At 36.1% G+C, this 20,565-nt stretch overlaps 3 protein-coding genes across 3 annotated transcripts; all 3 read right to left on the bottom strand.

The window, feature by feature from the left end:
* Positions 1-6,480: 6,480 nt before the first annotated feature.
* Positions 6,481-8,487, bottom strand: LOC310728208 (G-protein coupled receptor 4-like). The gene has a single exon (XM_083545407.1). The coding sequence runs from the start codon at positions 8,468-8,470 to the stop codon at positions 7,448-7,450; it is 1,023 nt and encodes a 340-aa protein (XP_083401533.1). The 5' UTR covers positions 8,471-8,487; the 3' UTR covers positions 6,481-7,447.
* A 1,095-nt stretch (positions 8,488-9,582) lies between these two features.
* On the bottom strand, positions 9,583-10,855 carry bdkrb1 (bradykinin receptor B1). The gene is made up of 2 exons (XM_083545346.1): positions 10,762-10,855; positions 9,583-10,668 (listed from the first exon to the last, which is right to left on the bottom strand). The coding sequence occupies exon 2, from the start codon at positions 10,662-10,664 to the stop codon at positions 9,600-9,602; it is 1,065 nt and encodes a 354-aa protein (XP_083401472.1). The 5' UTR covers positions 10,665-10,668; positions 10,762-10,855; the 3' UTR covers positions 9,583-9,599.
* An 837-nt stretch (positions 10,856-11,692) lies between these two features.
* Positions 11,693-17,631, bottom strand: LOC310727750 (uncharacterized protein). Its single transcript, XM_083544493.1, has 4 exons — positions 17,527-17,631; positions 14,661-15,651; positions 13,700-13,737; positions 11,693-12,912 (listed from the first exon to the last, which is right to left on the bottom strand). The coding sequence occupies exons 2-4, from the start codon at positions 15,642-15,644 to the stop codon at positions 11,829-11,831; spliced, it is 2,106 nt and encodes a 701-aa protein (XP_083400619.1). The 5' UTR covers positions 15,645-15,651; positions 17,527-17,631; the 3' UTR covers positions 11,693-11,828.
* Between the last annotated feature and the right edge of the window lie 2,934 nt (positions 17,632-20,565).

Raw genomic sequence — 20,565 nt, 5'->3', positions numbered from 1 at the left:
ACTCTTCTGTCCTTTTATTGTTTTACAGTTTTTCTCAGTTGCTTTGGATCGTTTCTCAGATCCGAAATGAAATTCTCAAGACAACTTGTTTAACCTCCACATAATTTTTTCACTTGTGCACATCATTAAAACATTTCTTGTTGCTTTAATCAAATTGCGAATGCTTTGGTACATTCACTAAATTGATTGTGTACAAATGTCTGCTATTTCCTACATTATCAATTGTCATGATCTAAATATATAACACTGGTTTCACCTGAATGGTCTCAACCCCCAAAACATTTAGTCATCAGTTCATGGCATAAGTCAATAAATGCAAAATGGTTAAACCAGTTGTCATCATCTGTCATCTAAAATTTCTATTAAACGTTTTTTTTGTAAATGTGACTTGAATTGATAAATTGTGCAGATGAATCTTGAATGAAGGAGAGTGAACGCCATCAGATCAACCAATGATCAACTAGTTCTCTAAAACAGGTCAATAGGTGAATCTTGTAAACCTTTAGTTGTTGAGCGTATACAGACAGAGCAAACACAGAATTACAATTTCCGAAAATGAATGAACAACCAAGAAATTAACGAACACTAATACAGTATAGTAAAAGTGTGAATCCTGTCAACTCTCATGAAATCAATATAAATCATATATGCAATTAAATGAATAAATATGTGCTGCTGAAATCCATATATACCATACAGAATAAATTCAGTCTTCTGCATTTTCAATTATTGTAATCCAAACTGTAGTTTACATTAGGAAATGCTGAAACTGTGCAGCGTCATACTCACAAGGTGACTAAACATTTTGACGATCTTGTTTGTGAACAATGAAAAAAGTACTTGTTCTGATAGCAATGATATGTTCATTGACAAAATACTTACTAAGGATGAACTAAGGATTTTGAGAAAAATACAGGCTTTTGTAAGAAATCCAATGTATTGTGCTGGTTGTACGAATTGTTTTGAGAATGCACTTACTGGTTTGCAAATATTAAAGATCTGAGAAAGCAACTGAGAAAAACTGTAATTAAATTGCGGGTGGTAGCTTTGTGGCTAAAGCAATGGACACCTTATTGGAAGGTCATGAGTTCAAATCATCAACAACTGTTGGATCCCTGAGCAAGGCTCTTTACCCTCAACTGCTCAGGTGTATGTCTATTTAGGATCTATAACTTTAATAATTAAACAAAATAATATGACATAATAATGTCATATTACAAACCTTCTCATATGTGACTAACTGAAAATCCAACGTATTTTTTTGAAAATCTGTTTTTACAGCCATTTTCTGAATACAACATTTACAGTTTTGCTCAGTTGCTTTGAAGCATTTCTCGAATCATCCTTAACATTTGTGCACAAAACAATGTGCACAAACAGCACAAAACATTGGATTTCTTTGCAAAAGCCTTTACTTTTCTCAAAGTGCTTTGTTCCTCTCTCAAAGTAAATATGTTTTAATGAACATCTTATTTCTATCAGAATGAAAAGTCCCTTTGTCATTGTTCACAAACATAATCATCAAAATGTTTAGTCATGTTGTCAGTATGATGGTGCACAGTTTCAGGATTTCTCGATATAAACCATGGTTTGGATCACAGTGACTGAAAATGGATAAAATTTGAATTTCCTGTTTGTTTGGCATCGATTAATTTTAGCAGCACAAATTCATATCTTTGATTGCATATTTGATTTATATTGATTGCAAGAAACCAAACAGAATTCACACTTTTACTCTACTATACAAGTGTTCGTTTGTTTCTTAGTTGTTCATCAATTTTCAGAATTTATAATTCTTTGTTTTGCTCTGTCTGTATACACTTTAAGCTTGAAGGTTCACCAAATTCAAATTTGACCTGTTTTAGAGTTGATTATTGGTTGATCTGATGCTATACAATCTCCATTAGTGACATTTAAGATTCAACTGCACAATTCATCAATTCAAGTCACATTTACAAAAAAAGTTGAATAGAAATTTTAGTTAGATGATGACAACTGGTTTAACTATTTTGTATTCAATGACTTATACATTAAACTGATGCTGAGATGTTTTTTGGGTTTAAGACCATTCAGGAGAAACCAGTATAAAATATTTTGGTCAAAACGACATAAACAACTGATAAGGTAGGAAACAGCAAACGAATGTACCAAAGCATTTGCAATTTGTTCAAAGCAACAAGAAATGTTCTTATGATAAGCACAAATAAATAAATGATGCAGAGGTTGAACAAGGAGTTTTGAGAATTTCATTTATTTCCAGTAATTTCAGTGTACTCTTTATTTTCCATTTAACAGATGCCAGAACAATCAACATAAACTGCACTTTTGCTAGTTTTAGTGTGTATTAAGCTCAACATATTATAATTCACCTTTGGGCTATGTAAAGAGTCTTTTATCACCTTAGATGCTGAATTATTCAACCATCCTGATATCTGAAAAAGGCCACCTGATAGATAGATAGATAGATAGATAGATAGATAGATAGATAGATAGATAGATAGATAGATAGATAGATAGATAGATAGATAGATAGATAGATAGATAGATAGATAACAGATTTAAAACTGGAACTAAACTTAATAGAAGTGATAATTCATTTGGAACATTATTTCTGCTCAGTGATGCAAGATTAAATGACAGCATGGACACTCAGTTAACATGTTGAGCACAAAGTTGGAACACTCAGTATCATAGGACATGCCAGTCTATGTTTTTCCATCTTAAAGTGAAGCATATTTTACTAGAGCTTCATATTCCAACCACTAGAGGGCCTAGAAGTATCAATAAAAGTGTAGTTTGTTGTGTGAAAGTCTGATAAGAATCAGAGAAATGAGCTTCAACCAAGATGCCCTGCTTTTTATGACATGATTTCCTGCTCAATTTCTGATTAGGAATTCAAAAGTTGCTTATTGGGTCATATGCACTTTTTAACTTTACCTATTTTTAACTGAATCTTATGGGGTTTATCTATATCGCTTTTATTGAAATGTATAATATGCATTTTGGGAACTGTTTTTCTATCATTTTACAAGGTTGCTGACTGCTGACAACACAATCTCTGGATCTTGTACCTGAGCTTATACAGAACTCAGCTGAAACAGCCCACTGATAACTATCATGTTACATGAATAAATATGTTTGTGTTTGAAGGGGCCTTACTCTAGCTTCATCTGTAAAAATATAGGAAAAACACATGGTTTAACATTGTCAATTCTTTATTAAATTACATTAGCAATGTTACATCTCTGTGCCAGTCTGGACATAACTAATACAGCAAAAAGCCGAGTAAGGAGAAGGAAAGTAAGGAGAAGGAAATGTTTGGTGTAAGGAGAGTAAGGAGAAGGAAATGTTTGGTGACAAACTACAGTACCTACATGTGGCAATGGGAACAGGACTGCCCTTGTTCTATCAGCCGGAAGGAAACAGCATAAATGGAAAGGCCAGATGTTTAGTGATTAAAAAGGTAAGGGTTAGAGTTGATTTGGGAGGACAGACAAATGAGCATGTCTGATGAATATCTGTATTAAATGAAGTCAGATAGCTTGGCTTGTACTAATATGTCTATTACTTAGAAGTTTTGGTATGTAACCTGATAAGCATTCAATATTCATTGCTTCTTATTGCTCTTTATGACTATACATACAAATGTATTAACCCTTGCTGTATTATTAACACCTAACTAAAACACCAATTACTACTGGTGCTGCTAACAACAACAATAGTGACAAAAATAATAATGGTTCTGTTATATAATATACTTAGAGAAAGCAATTAAGCAGAGAAAAAATAGAAAACCACTTTTATAAATAGTAAATCACTTTTTGGCCTTCTCCTTAATAAAAGAGAAAGCTTTCAACACTGCTGAGTCATCTAATTTCTAAAAGCTTCTCTGGCAGCGAGCAGTCCGGCAATGTCCCCATATGTTAAGGACAAAGATGATGTAATCCACAAATTAAGATCAGCAACAAGATAATGTCAAGGGCAGTGTGGAGGATGTTAGAATGCAAGATGGAATACAAAGAAGATTGCAAGAGAGGCATTTAAAAATTTACAGAAATCCTACTCAGAAAAATAGTGTCACCAGGAAACCCATAGATATCTATTATAACATACATCTCCAGCACCTTGAACATTTAACAAACTCTCACCCTTTCTTTTTTCACCATCCTGTGTGTGATTTGTGTGGAAATGGAAATAATATTTTGGCACATGTTATAAGATTCTATTCAAATAAACTTGATAGCTTCAAATATACAGCAGTTAATTGAACAAAAGGGTCATCATATTTCTTCATTAACACATTAAATATCTGATGTGGACTTTGAATGATTTATGGACATGGTTGATATGAATTGTTTTTTGAAAGAACCTAATAATAGATCAGCAAAAGGAACTGCTTTACATGTCAGCAGACATTCATATTTAAAAAAAAAAATTTGAAGGGTGTTCAGCTGCAATATGGAATAGCCTTGTTCAGCTGTGTAAAAGTGAAATACCTGAATTGATATAAAAGTATGCTACACATTTATATTTTTCATGTTTTGACACAAACTTTTGGTCAGAATAATAAAACTGATACATAAACTGCTATATATATGATAATGACAATATGGCAGACATTTGGAAATAGAATTTATTTTTGAAAGGATTGTATCCACTTAAATTGTGCTTGAAAAATTCAAACAAATACAGTAAAGTGACTACTAAGAAAAATAGAAAATTAGGAAGAAGAATGGAATCTTGGAATCAGTATGTGCTCAACAAATGTTGTTACAAGTGATCCCTGTCAAGCATTTTAACCAGAGATTTTAGCATACTGTTCAAACTATATACTGTAACTATAAACCTATAGAGCTAAAATATTTTGCTGTGAGGTACAGTTTGGTGTTGTGTTGCTATTAGGGTTCAGAACTATTAAAGATACAGTATATACATAGTATATCATATAGTATATGGTTCACAAAATTATGGCTTACACCATTCAGTGCGCCCTCTTGTCTGATAGACTGTGGTTAATTGCCAGCTCTCAGTATGATGGTACAGACAACTTCCATCTTATAAGAAACAAGAAATAATAAGAAACTTTAATTAGTGGTAGGATAAAGGATAAAATCAGTGCACTGATCTGCAGTGAAACTTCTCTCTAAGTGAAGAAATGAAGCCAAGCCAGAACAACAAAATGCCCCTGGCACAAAATATACATAAATGCACTAAATGATGTTTTGCAGAAACAAGAGTTTTCAGGCAAAAATCCTTCATTGGCAGTACAAGCAAAGCTCTTTTGTGGATGTATAATTGAAATATGTTACTATATAATCGATGTATTTATACTGCTAAAGCAAATTGTATCTTTAGTATTTATGTAAATTATTTGTCAACTTATTTAAGTTTTAAAAAACCCTTTTTATATCTTTTTGCTAGAAAACTTAAACGACCCTCTAATCTTCATGTTGCAGAAGAAAACATTAGATATTTTAAAAAACGAATGTAATTTAAATTCCTTTTAATATGTATTATGTAACATAAAACTGAGGTTTTAAAAGAGCTGTTTAAACTAGGAACTAAACATGTTTGCAGAAGCTGCAGGAACTAAAGGTCTGTTTGACTCCATCTAGCGTTCAAATAATGAAAAAGCACATTAACCTCATTAATCTCGTCAATTCGAATCAACAATGACCTTATTTGTCCTCCTTTAAACAGAATTGAAATATACAAACGCAGATATACAGACACATTTGTATAAATCTACTGTCAAATGCGTTGACTTGTTGATATGTTTATCAGGAATGTTTGCAATGTACACTTAAAAATGTATTTCAATGTTGATAGGTTCAGAAAAAATATATTCAGTGTACATTAATTGCAGATGTTTTGCAATGGACAATAAATCACAATTGGAAAGCAGATTTTTAACATCTTACAGGATAAAAATATTGTGTCTGCCTTCCCTCTTTCTGTCAAACGCTAAACGCTAACCGTTTGTTTTTCCTGGTCTTACAGTGTCCACAGACTCAGTGTTGAGTGGAAGTATTACAACACGTAATAGCACATTGTGGGTGGAAAATTCCGTGTTTATCTTTTACAGTTTTCTGCACCTTATTAGTAAGCAGGTAATTTGAGTAATGTTGTATTTTCCCTAAATTGTAGTCAGATTTAGTCATTGACTAGGGAAAAGACATTGAATATTTCTTTATTTGATTTTCTTGTAGAATAGAAATTGATTTATTGAATTATTATTTTAATTATTCTGTTTTCAATATACGGATCTCTCTCTCTCTCTCTCTCTCTCTCTCTCTCTCTCTCTCTCTCGCTCTCTCTCTCTTTCTCTCTCTCTCTCTCCTTCCTTTTACATTTAACATAAATGCATAAACTTTTAACACGCTTCTTGAGAGCCAGGATTTTTTTTTTTTTTTTATCAGTACCTAGAATAATGAAAAGTGCAGCAGAGTACTTTTCCCTGAGTTTTAGAACTGCATTCCTGTAAATTGTTAGAAAACCTGAGACATAAAACAGGGTTTGAATGTTTTGATGCTGTTGCTTCCGCACTCACATGTAATCACTTAGGCCTTTTGGGACGCTGATATCCCAGGGTGCTGATATACAATTTGGTAGAAATGGTACAAACACAATAAAATTCTCAGAAAGCATTATCATGGGTTCACACAACTTTATCTGAGTTATACACCTAGATGAATACAGAAGTTAGTTCACCACCCCTGGAACACAAAATGCAAATTTCTTTGAACAGGCAAATAAATGCAAATGATAAAACTGATTTTGTCAGTGTTTAAAAAACTTGAAAAATAGTAATTAGTACGGAAAACAGATATAAGTTTAAAATTCATCACACAAAAAACTTGTACAGTTTTGCTAATAAATATTAATCTTGTAGAGATGAAAATGAATAATTCCATTTGCAATTCTTTTTTCTTTATTCTTTAATGTTTTGAGCCATATTGATTGTTATGCAGATATTCAAATGTGGATTTGATGTAACGAGTGTATACTAGTAAACAACTTGCTTAGAGCATGTAAGTTTGTGCTATACATGTGCAAGCTACAAATTTATTTGTTTTATTCAATAAAGCAGATTCAGTGGAACTTTGTTTATTCCACATTTCATATTGTAGTCCACATCGAACATATTGCAATGGCTTTAAAGCAGTCAACATGAATTCTATATATATATTTTTTAAAAACATAAACTACCTAGGATTGATAGTTTACTGTGGTTTGGCAGTTAGTTTTATTAGATCCATGTTCAAAATGAGATATATGTCAGTACCAATAATCATATATCTGAAATATTCATTATTGTACAGTACAGTAAAAATGTTACAGTATGTTGCTTTAATTTAATCAGATCAGAAGGTCATAGATTTAATGTTGTAACTCAGAATGAATGTCTGCTTAAAAGGGACAATGAAGTTATAAAATTATTGCATTATTATGATTCATTAGAGGAGCAAGATAATCTCAGTAGAGAAACAGCCTTATTTAATTGATACTGACAATTCGTATAAATCTTTAAGATCTCAGTCTTGGCACTTTCAGTCATTAAGCAATACACTATTGGATCTAACACACTATTAATTGTTGTAGTTGCAACAAACACCATGTAGGTGTTTCTTAGTTGTTTGAAAATGGTGCAGTTATCAGTCTCCAACAACCCCATGACAAACATTACAGCTTGGTATGGGGTGAATGAAACAATGTATACAAGCAACAGAAGCAACAACAGATTGCGGAGCTTTTCACGCTCGCTGGCCACGATGGATACACTTTTCCTGACACACATTAATATCTGGTGAAAAGAAAACGCCATCAGAAACAAAGGAATAAGAAATGAGAGTACAACCCGTATTATAGCCATGTGGGCTGTTCTTAAATCCAAAGGTATCTTCACCTCACATAGTCGCTTGGAAGAGAACTGTTGCAGATTTTTTGTGTATGCCAGGAGGCCGATGTGCAGAGCGATCTCTGTGAGCCACACTAGCATGCTCACCAAGGCTGCTGTTTTCATCTTGTGTGCTCTGGCAAAGTACAGAGGAAAGACCACAGCAAGGTAGCGGTCTATAGAGATACAGCAGAGCAGTCCTGAACCCACATAAAAACTGTTGTACATGATCACTGCGATAAGGCTGCAGAGAGTATCGTTGACTGTCTGCCGCTTAGCCAGCATGATCCATACAGGCAGGCTGATAATATATAACAAGTCAGAAATGGACAGATTGACCAAGTAGACTGCCAGGCTGTTTCTTCTACGCATAAGCACGCATGCTATATACAATGACAAACAGTTAGCTGGTAGTCCAAAGATGAAAAAGAGAGAGTAGGCTGCTGGGTACATGTAGGCATCCACTGTGTCATTGTACACACATGAAGATTGGTTTCCATTGAAGGATGTATTTTGGTCCATGACTGCTCCAAGCAAGTTTGTGTCTGAAGAGCACAAGGAAATTATTTCCATGTAGTGCTGCTGGGCTGAATAGGTGTTCCAGTTTATGCAAATTCATAATTTGTTCCCTCGTTTTAATAATCAGGTGAATATTCCTTCTATCTTTCTGTTCTATCAAATGACAAAAAAAAATGTCATTTGATATGGAACATGTTTTTTCCTGGAACTAACTGATGCTCCTAGAGCAAGTTAATGGGCATGGAAACAAAGCATGCATATAAATGAACAAAATGGGCCCCTTTTTTGAATTAAGCTCTGGGCCACAGACAATGTAGGAAAGGAATTTTTTGCTCAACTTGGGTTCCTATAGTTTAATCTCAGCTTCTATAGCCCTTTACAGTCTCTGTATAGGGGTTATTTGAAGATGTCAGACTACTCAGCCAAAAATATACACCAAAATGTAGCTGTTTTGTGTTAAACTGACATTACTTAAACATACCTAAGCTTGAGGAGGAGCATTAAAATCCACCAGAGGAAGCAATAGATCATCTGTAACATGTCAGAGAGTGTACATCTGTTTCTTTGTCTGCTTATTATTATTTTTTTTTTTTATGATGCTCTTTATGGCAAAATGTTAACAATACAAATCCCTTACAGACTTTTTTACATAAGTGACATTTAATATTTTTTAAAAACACAAAGGTTACAAATATGCAACTCTTTTTCTGACCTGCTTCAATACAAGACAAATTAAAGACATATTTATTATTTATAAACAAATTTGCTCTACCAAAGTTCACGTTAGATATTTCATGAAAAGGAACTTTTCATGAGTAGGAGTGCACAGCATGTTAAATAGGTGGTGCACAGGTCAACACAAGGTCAATAAAAACCAGCAATATTATATGGAAACAAACTTCAGGGAATGCCTAGTATGGTAACTGTTTAGAGACAGTTTACAATTACTTACAAGTGCTGTTGCAGATACATGTAAATGTTTGAGTATATCCAGGACACTCCGCTTGCCATTGATTATAAACATTTGTGTAAAAAAAATCATCTAAAACATACATATGCAGTGCACTACAATTTGTTTTATTGACCAATTTACCCCCACCCCCCCCACCCACCCACCCACACATACACAAACACACACACAACCCACCCCCACACAATATGTGCACATTTTCTAGTTACAAATCTACGACACAACTGTTTTTATTTGATCATTCCTTTGGACATATGTTGATATAACTGAGCGTTGTAATGTGGTCACCACAGACCCAGTAGAACTCTTTCTTCTTTTATAGATATCACTGATTTTCCTCTTAAAGTAGCGGCCACTGCAAACATAAAGCAGTGGATTAAGACAGCTGTTCAGAAATGCAAAGTATGTGGTGTATTGGGATCCTATATCTAAGACATGATTCCAGCTATCCATATCCAGAAGATTAAGGTCACAAAGTGTATCCAGGAAGGTAAAAATATGGAATGGAACCCAACAAATAAAGAAAAACAGGGTAACAGCAGACACCAGCACTGTGGCCTTCCTGTCATTTCTGTCCTGTGGGTAAACACCATCCGTTCTTTTGTGGAGAACACACAGAATATTACCACTACAGTAAACAATTGCAAGAAGTGGAAGGGCAAAGCCCAACAGGTTCAGTTGAAGATGATGGGCAAGTTTCCAGGAGTTAGATGGGTAATGTATAATGCAGGCTGCTATCTGAAAATCTGGGTCATACTGTACTGTTCTGAAAGTTGCAGTGGGTATGCCCATGATCAGTCCAAAGAGCCAGAGACAAAAGCAAATGGCCTTTGCATTTCGTCTCCTCCGCAGCCATCTTGCTTTCATAATCAGCACTAAAGCAAGGTATCGGTCTATGTTCACCATCACCAGCATGTAAATACTAGCATACATGTTGACAATAATGGAAAGGTTAACAGCCTTACAGAGAAACTCTCCGTATGACCAGTAGAAGTAATTGAGAATGTTCATAGCCCAAAATGGTAAACAGGTCAGCAGGATCAAGTCAGCTAGTGCAAGGTTGCCCAGGTAGATCTCAGGCACGTTCCATTTACCCCTCTGGAGAAAGAACACCAACAGTACAAAAACATTGCCTAGAATCCCTGCCAAAGATACAATAAATATGTATGGTGGTACAATAGCATAAAGAATATGCCAGTCTGATGAGTTGAACATTGCAGCAGGGGAAAGTGAAGAATTTTCTAGATGGAATGTTGTTTCAGATTCTCCTTGATCCATTACTCTAAGAATAAAATGCAATTTTTAAAAAGAACATTATTTATCAGCATAACATTACAATATGTATTCCTATTAGGTGAGGGAAAAAATGACTTACCCTCCTAGTCAGTTTCAATAGTTATCAAACTACTAATGTACAGTATCCACACTGGGTAGGCTCTCCTCAATTTCTCTCAGTGCAAAGCTCTTCCTGAATGACTGAGAAGGGAGTAAGCATCAGGGTGTGCATTCCTCCCCTCCCAAGAGTCTCAAATGATGAATCTTGTTTATAGTTTAGCCTTCGCATACTTAAATTGCGATCCAAAATGAAAAAAAAAAGCACGAATATTGGATGTATAATAAGGGTTTCTGCTGCCCTTTTGTACATTGTTGTATATCTGCACTATTTTGTATACTATGCACTGTATGTGGTATACATGCATACTGTAAAATATAATGGTACCTATGTTTTATATTAATATACTAGGAGGAGTGGTCTTGTACAAACTGATAATGCACCCTGCCACAGTCAATGGGGTCTCACTATAATGGGTTAATGAGGATAAAAATGATATAAATCATATACCTACTGTTTTTACAAACCCAAACAAACACTTATGAACGATTTTGGAGTACTATAGTGTAGAGTGGTGTTCATCTCTCCTATACAGTTTCACATACTTGTGGAATCTTTGAATCTAAGACCAAGAGGACTAAAGTTGTTCTGGCAGCTTCTAGTAGCCCAAAACATTACTGAGACTGTTTGTTAAATTATATCTCTATCTCTCCATCTCTCTCTATCTATCAATCTATCCAATATAAACAATATAAGCAAGGCACAGATAAAAACTTTTTTGAAAGGCTTTATTTGCACCTCAGAAACAAGGAGGTTTATTTCATATATTACAGCCATTTATAACAACAGATCTGATACTTATCTTAAAGAGCATAAACATGACATGTGATAGTAATACCAAAGTGGCAAATTATAAACAAAAGAAAATTATTTGATAAAAATTGAGACACTGAACAGCTATAAATCAAACCGACTGTGTCGTGTTTCAAAATTGAAATGAACATTGATAGATGGAGTAACAGCAAACAAAGAGAAGCAGTAGATATGTCAAATATCCAACATTCACATAACAGTAGGTGTCACTGTAGATTCATCTTATGAATCTCATGCTACACCCTTGCGCTCTCTGTATATTTTACACTGGAGTTGATTTTGTGAACCGGATAGACACCCCAGCCCCCCCAATTCAGAATCTGTACAAATACTCCTTTAGCCCTTTGCCTGAAGTGTTTTCCGACTATTACATAGAGAAAAGGGTTGAGCGAGCTATTGCTATAACCAAGATAAGTAGAGAGCTGTGTACCTAAATCCAGACCATGTATCCACAGACAACCAGAGATAACATTAAAATAATAAAGTGTGTCCAGGAACATGCAAATCTGGAAAGGAAGCCAGCAGAGAATGAAAACTGACAGGACAACAAGCACCAAGACTGCAGCCTTCCTCTCTTTTACTACTATTGAGCACCTCCTCACCTGTTTGTCACTCAAAATTGTTATGATATGGTAACTGCAGTATGAAGCAAGGGGTACAGGAATGAGGAAACCCACCACGTTGGCTGTCATGTTGTAACGTAGTCTCCACCCGTCATGAGGGTAAGCCATGTAGCATGCCTCTGCCTCAAGGTCAGGAAAAAACTGCACAGAGCGAAACAACAATGCCGGAAGACTGAGCAGAAAGCCTGTGAGCCAAATGGCCACACAGATAGCCTTTGCATGACTGGTGCCTTTCCGTCTACCCACAGACATAGGCCTCGTCAGAACTAGGTAACGGTCCAGACTGACCAGTGTGAGGAACAGCACGCTGCAGTAGTAGTTCATACCAATTATGAGGCTGACCACTTGGCACATGGGCTGTCCAAAGTACCAGTTGAACTTGTGAATTATAGTAATGACCCAGAAGGGAAGGCAACACATCATGAGGAGATCAGCAGCAGCAAGGTTTCCCAGATAGATGTCTGCCACAGAGCAGTGGCCTTTCTGAATGCAGAACACAGCAAGAACAAAGGCATTGCCGATTACACCCAGCACACAGATGATAGACATGTAGGCTGGCTGTATGGAATAGACCCAATCCCAAGCCTCTGTGCGGTTACATTCCAGTACCTCCCAGTCTGAGAGAACCAACGATGGAACTGTAGTCATGTTAAAAATCATCATAAAGTCTGCTCCAGTGAATGGATAGATTGAGAAAGAAATGTCACGTTATGAATAATATTTAGGTGCAGAAAGAAAAAATTACGATGTAGTGAGAATAGAAGCGAAAGTCTAGAAGAACTCTGGAAGTCAGGGCTGTGCGGGGCACTGCCTTTATTATAGAGAGGACAAAGGTTGTGCTTGGTTGCTAATGGAGCTAATGAACTCTTTAAATAAATGATGCTGTGATGAACATCAAATGGAGGCAACAGATGGTCAATCTTATCTGCCTGATTTCACACTATGATAACTGCCCTGCCATAGACCTTTTACTTGTTGCTGGAATAATGAATATTAAATGATAAATCAAGAATCATGTGATCTGTTTCACTTTGTCTTTTATGTCTCATTTGTAAAAGTCAATTTATATCAGTGTTATGACCAATTTTGGGAACTCTGGGAACTCATCCATCTACTGTTATGAATCATAAAATATATCTTATATTGTTATTTGGGCAAACTCTTTTTAACCTTCAGGTCTACTATCTAAATATTATGCCCTTAAGCTGTGCAGTGCTGGAATATGAAAATCTAGTTCTTTATAGACTTTGGGTTTGGATTGGATACTGAAATTTCTAGACATAATATTGCAACATATTATTTCAGATTGTAATTACAAGACTTAGATTATTGTTTACAAATCATGCTCTTTACTAAACACAAAAAGAACATGTTACAGGCATAACAACTTCCAGATTACCAGTATTCACCCATACAAAATGATGATAAACTCTTGTTTATTACTAACTGTGGTCCTTGTGGTTATGCGTGGGTGATCCACTCACCAGCGTCTGCTTTGACAGCATGTCTCACCGACGGCAGCCTAAGAGAAAACATAAGCCACAACACTTTCCATGTGCGGCAAGACTGTGACACATTATTCAGTGTCACCCATCCTTTAGTTTCTGGAAAATCACTTTAAAGTCTGACTAATGTCGTCTTACACATTTTCAATCCAGGGAATTTAGAAACTATTTCAGACACCAGTGTGATTTTTCCACTGTAGATTTCAGTATTACAATCAAAGACACTATTACAAAAATATACTTAAAGTATAATATTTGAAAAAACAATTAGAATCTGTAAGTATTTTTTTATTAACATATTACAGTAATTTTATTCTCCTGTCCCTTGGTAACAATGACAATAACAATAAGGTGCATTTTGTTACTTCAAATATAATATATAATTAAGCATACTAGAAATAATATTTGTTTGTTAATTTGTTCATAATTCTTCACATTGACAGTAAATATATATACTATAATTATATAATTTCTTCATTACAGATATGTACATAGGGCTGAGCTATTTATTATTTTGTTCATCATTTCCAATAATGTTTTCATTGTATACATTTCGTTCCATAAAACATTACAGAACTGACACAATTTTTTTTTAAATAAATCATTATATGAAACTGTAAATTTGTAAATGTATATAGAGATATCATCCTAACACACAGTGTTAATTTTCCGTCATATCTTAACTAGCCTGAAAGCATTATACTAGTATGGATCTAAATGTATTGTGGTATGGCTGCTACTGCATTTGGTACATAATACTATGCAATTCTGTGATAACATACAAATACAAAGGCTGTTAAATATCAGAAGATTTTCTTTAAGAAATATACAGTATATTGACAAACATTTACCTAACTAATTAAAAACCTTGGTTTTGGTTTTATATATTTTACAAGCAAATACTTGTTGAGTGATTTATACTTTCTGCTTTTTATCATGCAAATGTTTTCCGTGTTGATGAGTGGAGCTCCTTCACTTTCTTTCTGAAGTTTTTGCCAACTATTACATATAGGATTGGATTGAGCATGCTGTTACTCAATGCCAAATATGTGAATATCTGGTTACAGATTTCCAGGCCACTTTCTAGTGGACACCCACTTAACAAATTAAGTCTCATTAGGATATCTAAAATGGTTACCAGGTGAAAAGGAACCCAACACAGCAGAAAAGCCAGAAGAACAACCAGCACCAGCACTGTGGCTTTCCTCTCTTTCTTGACTGTGTGGAACCTGTCCATTACTTGCCAGTGTAATGCTTTTATGATCTTGCAGGTGCAGTAGAAAATGACAATTACGGGGATGATGAAGCCCAGCAGGACTAGCAGAATGTCACAGGCCAGTTCCATTGTGTAGCTGGGGTAGGACAGTATACAGGCAGTGACTGAGTACTCTGAGATGTATTTCACCTCCCTGAAGGTAAGTGTCGGGACACTCAGGATGATTCCCCAAATCCACACAGCCAAGCAGCTCAGCTTGGCATACCAGGGCCGCCTCATTCTTCCATAAGTCAGCGCAAATACCAGCGCCAGATAGCGGTCAGCACTCACCATTACCAAAAAGTAAACACTGCAGTACATGTTCAGTTTCATGCCTGTGTTAACCAAACGACACATTAGGGAGCCAAACTGCCATTCGAAATTACTGGCCACAGTGATGGCCCAGAAAGGTAGGCAAGACGTCAGAAGGAGATCAGCTGCTGCCAGGTTACCGAGATATATGTCTGCCACAGAGCAGGCTTTCTTGTGGAGGCAAAATACTAGCAGGACAAAGACATTTCCCAGGATTCCAAGCACACAGATGGTAAACATGTATACTGGCTGCATGGTGTACAACCAGTCCCATGTGTCTGATTCGGGACATTGGCTTTTATTGGTAAGATTGGTGGGAAAGGCTGGGGGTGTTGTTCCTGAGACTTCTGATTCCATTTGGTATCTGTCAAGAAAATATTTTTTTTCGTGATTATTTTCCTAAATTTAGCTAGAAAATTAGCTGATAAGTAGCTCAGACATTGTTTGTAATTATAAACCTGTACATTAATTCTATAATCCTGTATTCTAAAACTTTATCACAACCACAGTTTTAGCAGTTCTCTTTGACATAAACAGGTTTACAGGATCTATAGAGGAAACAATTAATACTTTTAACAAAACTATTAATAAAAACTGAAAGATGCAACTTCCCAATCTACATAAACAATAGTATCTAATTTTTTTTTTTTACTTTTTATTTAAGCCTTAGAGATTGTCCATTCTGGTAAATGATTTTTTTATGTTCGTGAATTACCATAAGATCAAGGCACAGTTGAGGCTTTATTGTAATATTGTTCTCAGCAACAGCGGTGTCAAAAGTACACACATCCTTTACTTAAGTAAAAGTACATATACTCATGTTTAAAAAGACTCTGGTAAAAGTGGAAGTACTAACTACTAAGTACTTTTTTAATTCTAATTTATTTAAAGTATGGGCCCTGAAATGTACTTAAGTAAAAAGTAGCCATTACTAATACCTATTTTTGTGTCACGCGGGTAAATGGACTTTTTGTCCTATTAATATTATTGCTGTCAAGCGACAAATTTTTTTAAATTGTGATTAATCGCACGAATGTCATGAGTTAACACAATTAATTGCCAAAATTTTGATCTGTTCTAAATGTACCTTAAATTAAAACTTTTGAAGTTTTTATTACTCTAATCAACATGGGCATGGGCAAATATGGATGCTTTATGCAAATGTATGGTTATTATCAGTGAAACCATACTCAACATAGACTATTTAGACAAAATATTCTTCTATGTTTTATAGTAATTTTTGTGTTTTAAATTATGAGGTGATACCGGAGAAACTGAATATATTGCATGAAAATCGATTACATAAACAGAGAATATTTGTTTTCGATGTAAATTGATGTATTTAAAAGTTGGCATTTTAAACTTTCTATTCATATATTTATTATGTCTGTGAGGCCAGTATTCACTAACATTCAGGTTGTTTTATTTATGTGTCTGTGAAGAGAGATGACAGGCAGAGACGGCGGAGATTGCACCCTGTCTGTTTTCTTAATTTCCAAAAGCAAAATGTTTTTCTATTATGAGTGTATACAATTAAAAGTAGACACTTCACAGATTCTAATGATGTATTGTTCTTATCTGTATAATCAAAAAAGACAGCAATTTAAGTTTATTTCGATGTTATGCCGAAAAATGCCATGCCGGCGCGTTTGCCGACCCCAGAGGGTTAAATGCCGAATTTTGGTGCTTGATTTGAGACTTAGTGCATCGGTAAAAATGTTTACTGATTAGAATTTTCATTTTTTTTATTTTTTATATTTAAGTAAAGAAAGGACATCAGGAATAAATGGTTTTAATTTTGCCTCTTATATTGATTTATTTATATTTTTAATACAACTAGTCAAACAGAAATGCACGCTGCATTAATCGCATATTAATAAAATTAGTGCAGTTAATATGAATTTGAGGCAAACCGTTATTAATGTTTTTTCTCATTTTGTAACCTAATGAATGTTTTCAGGTTGAATAACCTGATTTGTACTTCATTACTTCCCACCTCTGCTTACCAATATTAAACTATTTCAGTATAAGGATATTTTAATGCTTAAATTTTTATTTTTGTATTTTATTTGAATCATTATTTTCTAATGATCTAAGCAAGTCCAGAGAAACATTACTTATTTAGAAAGCTACTTTGTGTAAACAAGTCCACTATTATGATCCAAGTAAACAATTTTTTAATTGCTAAAACAACAATTATCCTTTAAGCCTATGGGACACACAAAAGATGTATACGCACCTAGTCTGAGTAGGATTGCTCCAAAAATCAATCTAGATGTTCTACTTTCCTCTGACGGTTTACCACCACTTTCCTTCCCGCTCTACTGTGCACACCACGTCTGACCGCTTTTAAACACAGTGAGCTGAATTTTAAAGCATTCTGAATCTTTTCCCTCCTCTTTCCTTTTTTCACAATTTCCTGGGCCAAAGCAGAAAAAGATGTGTTTTTCCCTGAAGCCAAATTTAGTCAGAATCTTTGGTTTAGTGTCTACTTTTATATATATTTTTTATTTCTTTACTTTCTTTTTGACCTTAAAAGACTAATTGTATAATGGCCTAGGTCTGTATTTTAATTCATGATGCTGTAGTAATATGTTTAGATATCCACCAACGCTCCAACTGTTGCAAACATAAATATTTGTGAGATGCAAGAGAGGTTGTTGCAATAAAATGATTCAATGCTTTGATGCAATAAATAATGATTTAGTGGGGGAAATCACATGTTTTCACAATCAGTACTCTTGGCTTTACTTTGGCAAGAGACTGAAGAACCTGAACCAAAATTAAAAGGGAAAAATGGGGAGAGAATTAAAAATGAATGAAAAAAGCATCTGATTTTGATCTACTATGATCTGTTAGTTAGTTATTTTGTACATTCAGGCATGTACAAAATATGTTCCCCATGCTTGAGTTGAATAAAACATATTTTGAATCCAAATGAATCCAAAGAGCTGTGTCGAAACGCTTTGGGAACGCCTCGCGTTGTCCATGCTCTGAATCACGTGTGAATTCCGGCCAATAGGCAAGTTGTGACGTCATCGACCGTTGACGTCGCGTAAACCAGAAAAATACAAAATGGCTAAACGTTGGTAGCAACATTAGCTTCTGAATGTTCAGGTATGCGATTTTTGTGTGAATCTGTGCAACTATGGCTAAAAAACACTTTCTTCGAGGCAAAGCGGTGCCAACGGTTGTGGGGCTTGCAGGCTGACCTAGCAGAAGGCATGGAAACAGATAAGTTCTCTCCAGCTTCCCCTGTTGGGCCGAGCGCCCGTTCCCTGAAGAAAGCACTCGCTCCGGTGTTTTCTTTTCCCGGTGCGTGCGACGTGGAGCTCCGGGTTTCTTCCTCTGAGGAGGATCCCGTGGTGGCTCAGAGAAAGAGGGTTCTCCCGAGGGGGCAGCCCACTCCGTACTATCAAGGTCTCGAGGCGAGCTCTTCGAACCTTATATATATATATATATGGAGAGAACACACGTTTCTGTCTCAAGGCCCCGTCCTGGGAGTGCCTTGTCATCGTGTAACGCTACACCTGTCCAACCTGTAGATTTACCTTCCTCTACCCTAAAACTGGGTATGTGCCTACAGCTCCCTCACAACCTGTCGTTTTGCAGGCATTCTGCCCTTCCCCTTTCCTAGCTCCAGACCAGGAAAAGCAAAATCGACTGTGTCCAGTGCGACTCTGATATGACCATTTCTGTCCACACAGGCTGCCCAGGTGCTTGTTCAGTCTTTTGTCATTTCAAGACTCGACTACTGCAACTCTCTGCTGGCAGGTCTTCCACTGAACGCTATTCGTCCACTGCAAATGATCCAAAACGCAGCTGCACGACTCGTGTTCAATCTGCCCAAGTTCTCCCACACCACCCCACTGCTGTGCTCCCTTCACTGGCTTCCAGTAGCTGCACCTATCAGATTCAAAACACTGATGCTTGCCTACAAGGCCAAAAATGGACCAGCGCCATCTTACCTCAGTGACCTCATCATATCTCGCACTGCACCACGCTGTCTGAGATCCTCCAGCACTGCTCGACTGGTACCACCGTCTCTCTCCGAATGAAAGGTAAGTACACTTCAAGGCTCTTCTCTGTTCTGGCACCGAGGTGGTGGAATGAACTTCCCCTAGATGTCTGTACAGCAAGTCCCTGACTATTTTCAAGCGACGACTGAAGACCTACCTCTTCCTGAAATACTTAAATTAGCACTTTCCAAGTTTGTAGAATTCAAGGGTTATATTTATTAAGTTTGTAATCTGACATACCAGTGCTAAATGCCGCAAATGTAAATGTAATGTAAATGTAAATGAGCAGTTAGATAGTGGATCCTATTACCACATGTTATGAGTCCTCTGGTCTTCCCACTCCTTTCGGAGTCTGGGCTCATTCAACCTGGAATATGGCGGCCTCTACGGCCGGGTCCACGGGGGTTCCCCTACAGGACATATGTAACACTGGGGGCTGGTCCACCTCTTTGACCTTTGTCAGGTTTTACGACCTTGACGCCAGAGTCACTCCTGGCTCCTTTGTCCTGCACGCTGGTGGTGCTCAGACACTTTAGGAAGGGACTGGTCAGTATGGCATGATTGGACACTCGTTCCCAAAGCGTTTCCATGCAGCTTGAGTTCCCGAAAGAGAACGTCTCTATGTACGTATGTACAGTTACATATGTAACCCTAGTTTTCTGAGGGAACAAGATGCTGCCTTAACAGGCCATACTCCCTTACACACTCCCATACTCCCGCTTAACTTCTCTTTTTCATAAGCTAATGTCGCTAACATCACTCAGCCATTTTGTAGCTTCCTGCGTGATGTCGCCCGCTGATGACATCACGACTTGCCTATTGGCCGGATTTCACACGTGATTCAGAGCGTGGACAATGCGAGGCGTTCCCAAAGCGTTTCAATGCAGCGTCTTTTTCACTCAGGGAACTAGGGTTACATACGTAACCTAGAGATGTTTTTGTGGTCATTGTCAGTGATCATATTCTCATTACTGGCTTGTACATGTCAACTTGTATTTAATCATCTGTAATGATAGTAACTTAAAATTCCGAAAAATTTATAATGCTTAGAATAGCAAAAGTAGCACTGTTTTCCTTTTGTTTAAATTTCACTGTCTCATACTACCTGAAACTTATAATAACAAAGTTGATACTATTTAAAAAAAAATCCTGAAAACATAGATACAATCTGATCAGATCCTGTTGGGATGTAAATCAAGAAATTCCACAAACAGTGTGAAATTTTGCAATTTCACCAGAATGCCCAGCTAATATAAATT

Source organism: Silurus aristotelis (assembly GCF_946808225.1).
Source record: "Silurus aristotelis genome assembly, chromosome: 6".
Taxonomy (NCBI): domain Eukaryota; kingdom Metazoa; phylum Chordata; class Actinopteri; order Siluriformes; family Siluridae; genus Silurus; species Silurus aristotelis.
The sequence above is the reverse complement of the archived record's forward strand: the minus strand, read 5'-3'. Positions and strand labels throughout refer to the sequence as shown.